The following is a 12,612-nucleotide window of genomic DNA, read 5'->3' as shown; positions in this document are numbered from 1 at the left end:
AAGAACTTAACTGCAGTTTGCAATTATTCTGACCCCTGAACATTGCTTCTTGATTTACAAGCCCCTTAAATATAAATTATTTAGCTAGATTTTTTCTGCCTTACTAGATAATGTAATAAATGCAACATATACTCGGATGTTTCCTGCTTATGATATCTGATAAAAAGATGCATTTCTATGTGCAGCAAAATTATTTCTATAGCAAGGATTATGTTCCATTACTGTCCAACAAAGACAGAGCTACTAGGGTGTTGTAGGACACTGGCATACCCACCAACACAATCTTTAGTTCTTATTTGTTACTTCTTGCATGAGTACTGTTTATATTGATAAAGGGATCTTTTTCAGCCTTAGTGTCTATTTTAATTTTTTTTTTTAAACTAAAGTTGGAGGTTTTGGACCACAATTCCAACACAAAAGAAGCAAGTTATGTAATCATTGATTTATGCAGGGCCTTGACAATGACTTGTTCTGTTTAGGAATGTTAGGAATTAGCTACACTTAATGTAGCTCAAAAAATATTTAAATAAAAGTACTTGGACATGGATGTTTTGATTTCAGTTTTCAAAAAGAAAAGAGATCATGACCCTGCAAATGAAACAATTTCTGTCAATGTCATCAGCCTCACACCACATGTCATTTAGTCTCTTCACACAAAAGAGAGAATCTTTAGTAAAGGTTGTAAGATGTAGAGAAGTAAAAGAAACTGTGCAGTGCCAAAAAGCTGAAGAGCACTTACTGACCAATATTTGTCAGAGTATACAAAGTCATTGATGAAGATAATATAGGTGGTGAGTGGAAAGAAAGAAATTATGAATGAAGAGGAGATCTTTTAAGCTAATTGGCAAACTACCAAAAAGTAAGAGAAAGGAGTTCTGATTGTGGAAACTTAAAAACACAGAGTAAGGTTCTGATGCCTGGAGAGCTGAGATTTTGAAGTTGCTGAGGGAAGGAAGGAAGGAAGGAAGGAAGGAAGGAAGGAAGGATGGATGGATGGATGGATGGATGGATGGATGGATGGCAATTTCCTCAATGGTGAAAGCAGTTATTACCATGATAGTTACAGAACAGTAAAAAAGGGTTTTTTTCCAAGACAGGAAGGGCTGATAATGCAATTAGTATATGTGAACCATCTGGTGTCTGCTTTGGAGAGGAAGATGGGTGAAATTAAAAGATTCCCTCTTATTCTTACTCTTGGTTGTTTATTGCAGTATATAAAAATATTAATGCGTTACACTTAGAAGCTTTTATACATGTGGTTTATGTCATCAAAGACTGCCTTGCTTGAATTTCAATAATAAATGCTAGTTCATGTTTTCATATTTTCTTTTAAACAAATGGTCTGTCATGCTAGAAAATGAGAAAGTTCGAAAACTGTTTCCTCTCTCCCTGTCAGGTTATCTCTATCTTATCTAAAGTAAATTTTCTGATATACTCTAGTGTTATAAACCATGTTTAATATTGTATCTGAATTAATTTCTAGCTGTTGAGAAACCAGAGATTTTCTGCCTCCTTTCATCATGCAGTGGAAACAGTTGTTAATATGCTAATGCCACACATCACTCAGAAGTACAGAGACAATCCAGAGGCCTCAAAAAATGCAAACCACAGCCTGGCTGCCTTTATAAAAGTAGGTACACAAGAGATTTGGACTCTGTGATTATTCTTTCAATAATATTGCTTCTGTAGGGATGTTATGGAATCTGAAAGCCAACTGATACAAAGCTGAACATGCATAAAGCCTTTTAAATATAGTTTTATGTCCATGTTAAAATGCTTTGAAGTATGATTTGCATCTTCTGTAAACAGGATGACATGTATTCAGAAATTTGGTAATTTAAGAAATGAATTTATATTTTATTCAAAATGTATTTTGATTTTCCTATTTTCTTCTTTTAAAAATATCATTTGGGCTGCCTTCAAATCCTGCAATAGTTTTCAGCAGTGCTTTGTTTGAATGCATTTTATGTGGAAAGACTTTCAGTGTCTTTAATTTTTCAGCCAATAATATCTACAAGGGATAAAAAAGGGTGGAAACTGAAATGGCAGATAAAACTTCTAGTGGCATGACATTTTCATTTCTGTCAAGACAGAGTTCTTTTCAAACTGCTTTTTATTTGTGATTTATGATCAGCACTCTTAAGGGAAAATTTGGTATTCATATGCAATATATATATTGTATAAATGTATACATATATTTAGTTGCTTTTTTACCGTTTTTTATATTCAAGCTGAAATATCAATAATGTGTTTCAAAAATAAACTTATTAAATACAGAAATATAATTACTGAATGCAGAGACAGTAGTAAATCAATTCTATTTTGGTTTTACTTGTTCTCCCTAGAGGTGTTTCACTTTTATGGATAGAGGCTTTGTTTTCAAGCAGATCAATAACTACATCAGCTGCTTTGCCCCAGGAGATCCAAAGGTACTCAGTGTTTTTAAACAAGCTATTTTTAAGTGTTTTCTCTTCTTGATACATGGGGATAAAGTCCTGCATTAAGTCTCTTCCCAGTTACATTAGAAGTCCCTGCTCTGTGCCTATAGCTTTTTTTTCCATCAAACCACTTTTTTCCTATTTTGATTCCCATCTTCAGGTGCAATTTTGTCACACTAGAGTGTGTGAATCAGAGGAGTAGTGGGGTATGGGGGTGCCAACTAAGCAGAAATTTTAAGCATGAGTGGAAGAAGTCTGAAGTTGGGAGAGTTGATCCTGAATATTGTAAGCTACGCTTACTGGAGTGGGGAAAGCATGTATCAGATGCCCAAGGAGATTCTGCTGTGTGTCCAAACTTTTCTTACATCAATACATAATAGGGTTGTAAACTTTGGACAATGGGAATAGTAAATAGGACCAGTTGTTAAGTATGAGTTATTCTGGATTTATTTGTGCTGACATGTGGAACTTTGACAGGTCTATATCCAACATAGTGCAAGACTGAAATGAATCACCCTTTTGTGTTAGAAATTTGTTTTTAATATGTTATTCAAATCACTGCATCCGTTGTTTAACTTATACTTTCTTTTTGCAGGCTCTTTTTGAATTCAAATTTGAATTTCTTCGTGTAGTCTGTAATCATGAGCACTATATACCACTAAATCTACCAATGCCATTTGGAAAAGGCAGAGTTCAGAGATACCAAGGTAAATTCTTCCAAAGTAGTAGAAGAATTTATGTTTCTTGTATGTCAGCTTTTTATTATTAGATGTGTACACTGTGTAACTTCAGGTCTGTGAGATGATGGAAATTGAAATTGTTAAATACAAGTCTAAAGTTTCAATCCTTTCATTGAAAGTTAAAGGAAGTGCTTAGGTAGCAGAGTAATCTTTCCAAAGAAAGACACAGTAAACTTTTTTCATATATTTATTCAGGTTTAAAGTCTGAGTAGGTCTGTAGCTCAGTTTTCTACTTTGGTCATGTCAGGCCTTCCTTTCTCTGGAAGTGCTAGTCCTTCCACAGCTGGTGTCATTGCAGGAAGTTTGTCCATCCCAGGTGCAGAATTTTGCATTATTCCTTATGGAATTTGATTGCTATTTCTGTAGAATCTAGATTCTTCTGAAATGCAACTCTGCCCTTTGAGCAAATGGACTGTACTTGTCCACAAGCTTCCTGAGGGTGTATTTCACCTCCCCTTTCAGGTTGTTGATGAAGTAGTAATAAGTAGGATAGTCCTTGGGAAACTCCTCTTGCAGCTGTCTCCAAATAGGGTACAAACCATTAACCTCCACCTCTTGAGTGATCCAGATAGTTATTTTTCAAATTTGGGTGTCTCTTCACCTAGACTGAAATGTCCCAGCCTGGATACAATGACCATGTTAACATCTGCTATTCTCCTCTTGTAGCAGACCAGTCTTAAAACATGATTTTCCCAGGGTAAATTTATTTTGGTCATTCCCAGTCACACTCTTCTCCTTCACTTGCTGAAAAATGACTTCACCATGGCTTAACAAAGGTGATAATGAGCAGTCTTCCAATAATATCAGTTAACTCTCTCAGCATCTCATCTGGTGGCATGGATTTGTGTGGCTGGAGGTCTCTCAGGAGATCCCTGACCAGATCCTTATCCACTGATCTGATTGTCTTTCTTGAAGATAGTTTCTGGAATGTTAAGGCCTGGGTCTCATGTCAGAGAAGGATAAAGTGACAAAGCTATGGAGTACTTCAGCCTTACCCAAGCCCACTGTCTTTAAATCACAATCCCCATTTAGCAAATATCCCATGTTTCCCTTATTCAGGGGTTTAATGCTAATGTAGTGGTAAAAGCTTTTCTTGTTTTTATTGATGTCCATTAGCAGTTTCAGCTGTATCCTGGCACTCTCCCTGAATACTTCTGTATTCCTCCCTGAATACTTCTGTATTCCTCTTTTGTAGCTTGTTCTCGCTTCCACTTCATTGTTCTGGTTTTGGGGGTTTTTTTGGTTTTGTTTTGTTTTTTTGTTTTTTTTTTTTTTTTTTGGTGTGTGTAGGAGCTCAGTCATGAAAGTTCTGTGTAGCCCAGCTGGGTTCCTGGTACATCCAGTCTTGTGCCAAAACAAGTAATATGTTTGCTATTGCTTCTGTGGCTGTGGAGACACATTAATTTCTTCCAGGCACTGAACTACAGCAGAAATCACTAAACAGAAGCAAGGAAGGTGCTTTTACAAGGAAAAAGTAAACCTGCCTAACATATTCTTTGTAGAATAGGCTATTTTTTCTGAAATATTTATTCAGCAGACTCTACTAGTTAGTAAAGTTGAATATCACTAATTAACACTTTTCTCAAGGTTGAGCAAGATAAAGCAAAGATTTGAGACCATAAGCTGAAGAGCTGCTTAGAGCTTCTTTCTGTCTTTGGCTTTTTCAGCCTTTGGAAGTGTCTTGGATAATAACACTGCATAAATATTTTCATAGAAAAGAGAGACTATGAGCTGCTGGCTTAGGGAACCTTAGAAAATAGCAAAATCAGAGAAGACAGTGTTTCTGATTGCACAATAAAGAGTATAAAATGCTCCCTGGGAGCTAGGAGTTCAGCCAGGAAAGAAGACCTTTATGAGAAGTGTTTCTGGCTCTGCTTTGCTGTGTTGAGCAAAAGATATCTCAGGTGATGTGGCTGGCTCTTAAGAGTGTTACACTTAAGAGGAATGCCTGTAGAATGTCTGTATAATGGCTGTGCTGTCTCAGATCTGCTTCTTTCTGACTTAAGGGATTGCCTTACTGAGAGGGTTCTTTGGAAAATGAAAGTGCTTTGAGGTTAGCATCTTGTTTTTGATCACTGTATTGAGCAATGACAGTGAACATGAGAAACTCTTCTACACCTCCTCAGCTGACCTTGTAAACATATATATATGTTCTAATAAATGAGCCCTTCAAGCTGAAGTTTCTCTAAAGATGTCATATACTCAGTACATAAATAGACTGGATTATTTTATTACACAAAAGGTACTTTAAAGAGGGAGCAGTTTGACTTTGCTGTGTCTGATGTGCTGGGTTTTACTTCAGCCTTGATTGATAAATTGATTTAAATAACCATTCCTTATGTTAAATTTATATTTTGCTTTCAGACCTTCAGCTGGACTATTCATTAACTGATGAATTCTGTAAAAATCACTTCTTGGTTGGACTGCTTCTAAGGGAGGTGGGCAATGCCTTACAAGAATTCAGAGATGTGAGGCAGATTGCCATCAGTGTGCTCAAGAATTTGATGATAAAACATTCTTTTGATGATAGATATGCTACCAGGGTAAGTCTATTGCTATGCTAGTAGTAGAAAATAATAAAGATTAGGTGAGCACACATACAGAAAGTTTGTTCTTTCATAGAAGAAACCCTTGTTAATTTTCAGCAAAATTATTTCTGCCCAGACTGTAATGAAAACTGTATTGAGACCAGTCTGCAAATTCCATCTTTTTACCAAATTAAATGACAAAGCACCTTTTAATATAATTATGTGTGGATTTGCATTTTAGCACAGTGTACTCTTCCTGCTGTGCTTAAAGTAATTAGATTTTTACGAGTGTGTTTCAAGATCTTCATTTCATAAAATATTAGCTCTTAATATTTTGAAGCTGTCCTTCCATCATCTATTATTTATGAAGTGGGTATAAGAAAACTACAAGTCACAGTGGTGAATTTTGAGTGATTTTTAATTTTCTGATTCTTTTTAACATCAGCAGTGCTGTAGAGAAGCCAAAAAAATTGTAATGAAAGGTATCATTAACTCATGGAGCTAACATAATATTAATTTACTTGGTTAGTCTTACTGAAATGACATTAGTTTTGGAGTCTTTCTGCATTTTATTCAGACAGTAAATAAAATTTGCTGATCTTTTGTAAATTAGAATGAAATACAGTGATGATCCCTGCTTTTGCCATTTATGAATATGAGCTCTGGCTTGGCAAATATTTATTAAGTGCTTTTTTTTTGCAATTTAGGAGTGAATAGATTAAAACTAGTTGATGATGAAAAAAATACAGCTGTAGTGTTTTAATGAACTGTTAAACTCTATTTAGGGCCATCAAGCAAGAATAGCCACTATGTATTTGCCACTCTTTGGTCTGCTCATAGAAAATGTTCAGCGGATCAATGTGAAAGATGTGTCTCCGTTTCCTGTTAACCCTTCCAGCAATGTGAGTGACAATTTCTGTTTGGAATTCTGAATTGTTTTTATCATAATTTATTGGTAACCTGTATACGAAACACTGCATACTCCTGGCAAAAAAGGAGCTTCATAAGCTTCAGAATTCTGCAATTTTTCAGCGCAGTCAGCACTGAAACAAATGGACCACAGAAAGATTGTTAATTTTCTAGAAACTAGAGAAAAACTTAACCCTAAAGGAGTGTGATTTTGAAAGAGCTATAGTGCAAGAGGGCTATAGGAGAATTAATTAAAATGCAATTTGTGAAGGGTATATATTGATATGGCTGCACACAGTGATTGAATCTAAGATTTAATTATTCATGTATTTTACTTCTGTCCTTATCTTGTTGTGTTCCATTTAGTATTAAGAAAAAAAATCTCCCAAACTCTTCCAACAAGATAAATATTTGGGTGTTTGAATTAAAATAATGTGAGTCTTTTTGAAGTATCTATTTAATAGAGTTTAAAATTCAATTGAATACTCATTTATTCAATGTTTCCTGAGGTGTCGTAAGTTTTAAGGTATCCCAAGCTTATGCAAATATGTAAACATCTCCATTCTTTTGAGCATATTTAATAGAAATTAAATTTTAAGGAAGAAATACTTAACAAATATTTCTCTAGAAGACATGTCATATTCTCTAAGTCCTTAATGTAGGAAAATAATTATTTAAATTTTAATATTTAAATTTTCCTCTCTCTTCCAAACAGAGCACAAAGGATGATGCACCAAGTTTGCCAACTGCAAGTCAGTTGGTAACACCACAAAAATCAGGAAACACATTGGATAACAACCTTCCTAAAGATCTGTTTGGTGTTATCTCTGGCATTGGTGAGCACTTAAAAAAAGTAAAATAAAATAATTAAAGAGGAATTGTTTAATTTTTTCACTCTGTACGTGAAATCTGACTTTGGGATCTTTTGGGGTTTGCTTTTTATATGAAACTAAAGCTATTTTCTGGAGCAGGGCTGCTTTTTTTCTCTGTCAAAGGTGATAGTTAAATAGATATAAAAAATGGGAAAAGTTTGTTGGTTTTTTTTCATTAAATAGACATGCTTCTTCATGGAAGTGTGTATGTATTGCTACATGTGTTTTTTATGCATGTACATACATAGTTGTACATAAGTCTGTGTGTTTGTACTTAGTCACCCTAAGACACATATATACTTTGCTGAAATTCTGGAATAAGTTTGTCTTCATTAAAAATAAGTAAATGGAATTAATTATTTGCCTTCTTAAAAAATATATGGTGATTTTAAAAGTCTGACTGAGCTATGGAGTGACTTCTTGTATTTATTGTTTGAGATTTTTATGTTGTTTGAGGTTGTGGTTTTATTTTTTTTTAGCTTCCCCATACACCACATCAACTCCAAATATTAATAGTGTGAGGAATGCTGACTCAAGAGGTTCCCTTATAAGCACAGACTCAGGAAACAGTCTCCCAGAAAGACACAGTGACAAGAGCAATTCTCTTGACAAGGTAACAAAAAACAAACCAAGATAAATCCTAAAAGTGTATTTCTAAAATTTCATCCTAAGTCTCATAGAAATTAACTTCTCTGATCTCCATTGTGAATGGGCTTTCTAGAATAACTTCAAAGCAGTATTTTATATAAATTTTTTGCAAAATAATTAGCTTGTGAACTCCTTTTGCATTGCATTTACCTAGTTGTTTCACAAAAAATGCAAACAGATTTCCAATGTAGAGACAAAATCAAGCAGTTGTTGTTTCCTTTGCTAGTGAAAGGCACTAGATGAAGTGTATTGATTGTTGCTTGAGAGGATTGAATTCCAGTTAGGACAGCTTCTTTGATTTTCTGGAGATCATCATTCCTTTCCTTTCTATGCTCAGTATACATGGCATTTTTAAAACTTTGAAAAAACCAGTTTTTGTGCTTTCTCTGGGTGATTTCTTTTATCTTAGTTTGACTTTTCTAAACCATTTCTTTAAAGCTGTTACAAATTAGGAGCTCTGGCTGCGGTAGCTCTGAGGTATTCAGTCCTGTCTTTCTCGAGTTTGTGTCAATGCTGATCACATTTCATTTTCTTAGCTCTGGTTGTGCAAGTCACAACATGTTGACTTTTTCCCCTTGACTCTGACATGCCTTCGTGGGGCAGAGAGAGAAGCTTCTCAGAAGGCACTCTGCTCATGCTTTGCGCCCAGGCGGAGAAGAAGAGGAAAATTGTCACCCTCCAAAGAAAAACCGTGTTACTATGGATTTTTCACTTCTGACAATCCCAGCTTTGCCAGAGAACATTTTGCATACTACTTTCTCTCTTCAGTTACAAGAAGTATCTGATTTTTGTGCTTGGTATAGTTAAGCTTCTGAGTGAAGTGTGTGGTCAGTAGTTTTGCCGCTTCTTTGCAACAGTTGAATCTCAAACCCAATATATGCAATTTGACCATGTAAAATATGTTCAAATGTCAAACCTGGGGTACATGCACGTGATCTAGTTCAAGCATATAAAAAATACAATCAGTTTCAATAACTGCAGAATTTGAGTCTTGGGGTCTTTGATAGAACTGAAAGTTCTTCTTTGGTGTTGACCAAGGTAATAAAGAAATATCTTGGTATGCACTGTTGCTAAATGGCAATGCTGTCATCTCTTACTTAGTTGTTATGTTGTTAATTACTAATGTGTAGTGTTTTCACCAAGTAAAAGGGTTTTCAAAGGAGTCAACAGCCTTTGAAAATTCTACTCTGGTCTGCCAACTTAGGTAACAGAGGATTTATGTTTTGCATGCTGTTGATATTTTCCCCAAATAATCCTGGCTTCTTATTTGTTGCTTTCTGAACTTTCTTTCTAGTAGATCAGTTGTTCAGTGCATGTTATCTCCAAGTTTTTGCTCATTGCTTGATATCATTATAGTGAAGAGACATGTTTTTGTTCTAATTTTCTTTCAGAATCATCTCTAGTATTATGCTTGTGGAATCAGAATAGACTGGAAGTATATCAGTTTCTATTTCAATATGTGTAAATTTAGGTTATTGACATGATTCTAAATGAAATAGCTGTAGTCCTATTTTATCTGTGTGTATCTTCAACAGTCTTAGTGGGATTATTATCTAGTGCTCTGGGCAGTTTCTTAGAGTCTTGGAAACACAATTCTGTTTCTGCTTGTCACCCATTGATTGCCTGCTATGGCATCCAAAAAGCTGTAGAGCAGCACCTCCTTGTTCACCAGAGATATTTCAAAATAAACAGTTTTTGAGGTCTTTTTGAGGTCTTTAGAATCTGCAATAATTGAGCTCACAGAGGTGTCCACCTCCTCCTAAATTACAGTAACTTCTGGCTATTCATCATACTTTCCCTGTGCATCCATTCAATGACTAGTATGTGATTTACACATTTACTGGTATCAGATTCACAGATTGGTTTAGGACAGGAATTCTTTAATGCAACAGAATGCATAAAAAGGGCTCAGCAGTCAATGGTTGCTGTGAAATGTTCCTTCATGGTTAGTGTGTCTCCTGCTTTCAGGTAGGAGTATGCCAAGAAGTGTTGTTCGAATGTCACTTCTTGCTTTGTTTGTGAAACCAAGTGCTTTTCTCCCTTGAGGCTACCCTTGTATTTGTAAATTTTTTATAGTAGGAGTTGTACAGATCAATTATACCAGACTGTTGACTTTACAGAAAATGTGTTAAGTGTCTGGTTCATTTTCCATTTGCATAAGTGGCATATTGGACGTGAGAATTATGCACTATAAGGGGCATCATTTATACTTTAAACAAAAGTTTATACAGTATATCTATAAAAGCTTCAGACTGAGGATTTTGTAACACTATACTGTGTGGAAATCATCCTTTTACAAGTCTCTGCCCAAAGTTCAGTTTATATATTTTTACAATTTTTATTTTTCCTTTTTTTTTTGGTGCTATACATTTTGCAAGACCAATTATAGTGCTTTTATCTTTTTGCCCAGATGATGGTATTGTGGGTTGCTGATAAACTTCCCACACGTTTAGGAATTACATTAAAAAGTGAAACAGGGAAAGGGTTTTGCTTTTGTTTAGGTTTTTTTGTTTGTATGTTGGGAGAGGAGGGGAGGGGAAGAGCAAGTTACTTAGTAGCAGTTAGTCTTCCAGAATGCATATTATTGCCCTTTATGTATGTTTTTCTTGAGGTTCTTATATCTTTAAGTGGAACAAATTTTGTAGAGGCAGTCCTGTCTACAGTTCAGCAGAAAGTCTCTTGAAAAGCAAAGGAGAATATATGTATCACCTAACACAGTAGCATTTGGTTTTCAAGTATTCAGTCTAAGCAGAAGGGGCAGGCTTGATTTCTACAATGTGAGTACCTAGGTATAATTAACTTGTTCAATAATCACTCCTAGGTGACTTTCCCTTTTGCTCCTAGGGGAAAAAAATTATACCTAGAAGGAATTAAAAACAAGCAAAGCAAAGAGGCCTAATTTGGTATACTTGTTGTGTGTAATGTGTGTTTTAGTGACCTGTCTCTACATGAAACACTTTTGTCTCCGTTCTGAGATCCTTTTTCTGCTGCAGGAATTATTAAAGCAATTGAAAACAATTTAGTTTGTTACTAGTTTAAGAACTCTTCAGCCAAAATACATCTGTTTGCTTTTCAGAACCAGCAGAGCAGCACTTTAGGAAGTTCTGTTGTTCGATATGACAAACTTGACCAAGCAGAGATCAAAAGTCTGCTCATGTGTTTCCTTCATATTTTAAGAAGCATGTCAGATGGTAGGTAATTCCTCCTGCTTTTTATAAATTCAAAGTCATTTGCTGGATTTATGCCTGTTATTTCAATAACTTCTCAAAATCAGCAAAATATAGGTGTAGGTACCATGATGTGCTGTGTTTTACAAATATGTGTGATCACTCAAACTCTGTCTGAAACCTTGTAAGCATTAAGTACTCATTATTTATTCAAAGTGTGAGGTCAACTAAAGGACTTTTTAAGAAAGTGAATATTTGTGTGTGATGGTACAGTTTGGTTTGTAAAACAGAGGTGAAGAATAATTCATTGTTCTGTAAAAGTGTCTTGGGCTCTGTTCTGCAGAACTTGCTGTATTACAAGGAACCAAATTATTTGATTGTTGTATATATTTCCATTTCTGGAATATGGGGGTGCTTGTCCTTCTTCATTCTCCTGGGATGTTTGTGAGATGATCCATTGAAGTTTTGAAAGAGTCATGTTATCCTGGAGAAGGTTACAGAGGTATAGAAATAGGGCACGAATGGCACATCTTACTTGTTTGTTAGGATCATACATCTTGGAATCATCCCTGTCTGTGATCAAAGAAAAAAAATAATTAATTTTAATTTAAAAAAAAAAGTTACAGACCCATCTGTAAAGAAGCAGGTTATAGGACTAACAGTCTGAAATATTCTGAAGTCTTACATTATTATAGGGCTGTAGGCACTACAGGCTACACAATTATTACTATGTAAAATATGAAATTGGATGGGAATGTTATGGGCTATTAATTAATATCATATTGCAGAAACTCATTTGGAGAATTGATATGAGCATTTGTATAATCAGTTTTAAGGAAAACTTCAAATAGTAATTGTTACCTTTTAAATTGTTATTCATTTTCCTAGATGCATTGTTTACATATTGGAACAAGGCTACAAAATCTGAACTCATGGACTTTTTCACCATTACAGAGTAAGTTTTTGTTGTGCTTGTCATGCAGCTGTATGTTCTGCTGTTCTAATAACAATTTGAGTGTGGATATAAGCATGTGTAAATGCTTTTTTGCTTGTTCTGTTGTTTTGTTTAGTTTTTTTTTAATAATATTGTCCTGATCTGTTTGGAAGTCCTTAACTTGATGTCCCCTGTTGCATGTCTGTCCAAGTCCGTGATAGTCTCTGGAATCAGGCTATACAGAAGGGATCTCAGGAGGTTCTTGAAGAACAAGTAGTGCTCAGAGTATTGCAGTGCTCATGGAGGAGGAACCAACTGTCTTGATACCCTTCTGCATTAAACTGTGTCTTGTAACATCAGCTGTTCAATAGCAAAT

At 35.1% G+C, this 12,612-nt stretch overlaps 1 protein-coding gene across 2 annotated transcripts in view; it reads left to right on the top strand.

Moving 5' to 3' along the window:
- DOCK9 (dedicator of cytokinesis 9) overlaps positions 1-12,612 on the top strand; it is a 76,341-nt gene that overhangs the window by 37,544 nt on the left and 26,185 nt on the right. For both annotated transcript variants that reach the window (XM_066545137.1, XM_066545136.1), the window contains exons 27-35: positions 1,484-1,630; positions 2,346-2,429; positions 3,034-3,145; positions 5,543-5,721; positions 6,492-6,608; positions 7,331-7,451; positions 7,967-8,100; positions 11,212-11,326; positions 12,191-12,257. In XM_066545137.1, coding sequence (XP_066401234.1) covers positions 1,484-1,630; positions 2,346-2,429; positions 3,034-3,145; positions 5,543-5,721; positions 6,492-6,608; positions 7,331-7,451; positions 7,967-8,100; positions 11,212-11,326; positions 12,191-12,257 — 1,076 coding nt within the window. The remainder of the gene's footprint in view (positions 1-1,483; positions 1,631-2,345; positions 2,430-3,033; positions 3,146-5,542; positions 5,722-6,491; positions 6,609-7,330; positions 7,452-7,966; positions 8,101-11,211; positions 11,327-12,190; positions 12,258-12,612) is intronic.

The sequence above is a fragment of the Molothrus aeneus genome, chromosome 2, assembly GCF_037042795.1.
Source record: "Molothrus aeneus isolate 106 chromosome 2, BPBGC_Maene_1.0, whole genome shotgun sequence".
NCBI classification, from domain to species: domain Eukaryota; kingdom Metazoa; phylum Chordata; class Aves; order Passeriformes; family Icteridae; genus Molothrus; species Molothrus aeneus.
The sequence above is the reverse complement of the archived record's forward strand: the minus strand, read 5'-3'. Positions and strand labels throughout refer to the sequence as shown.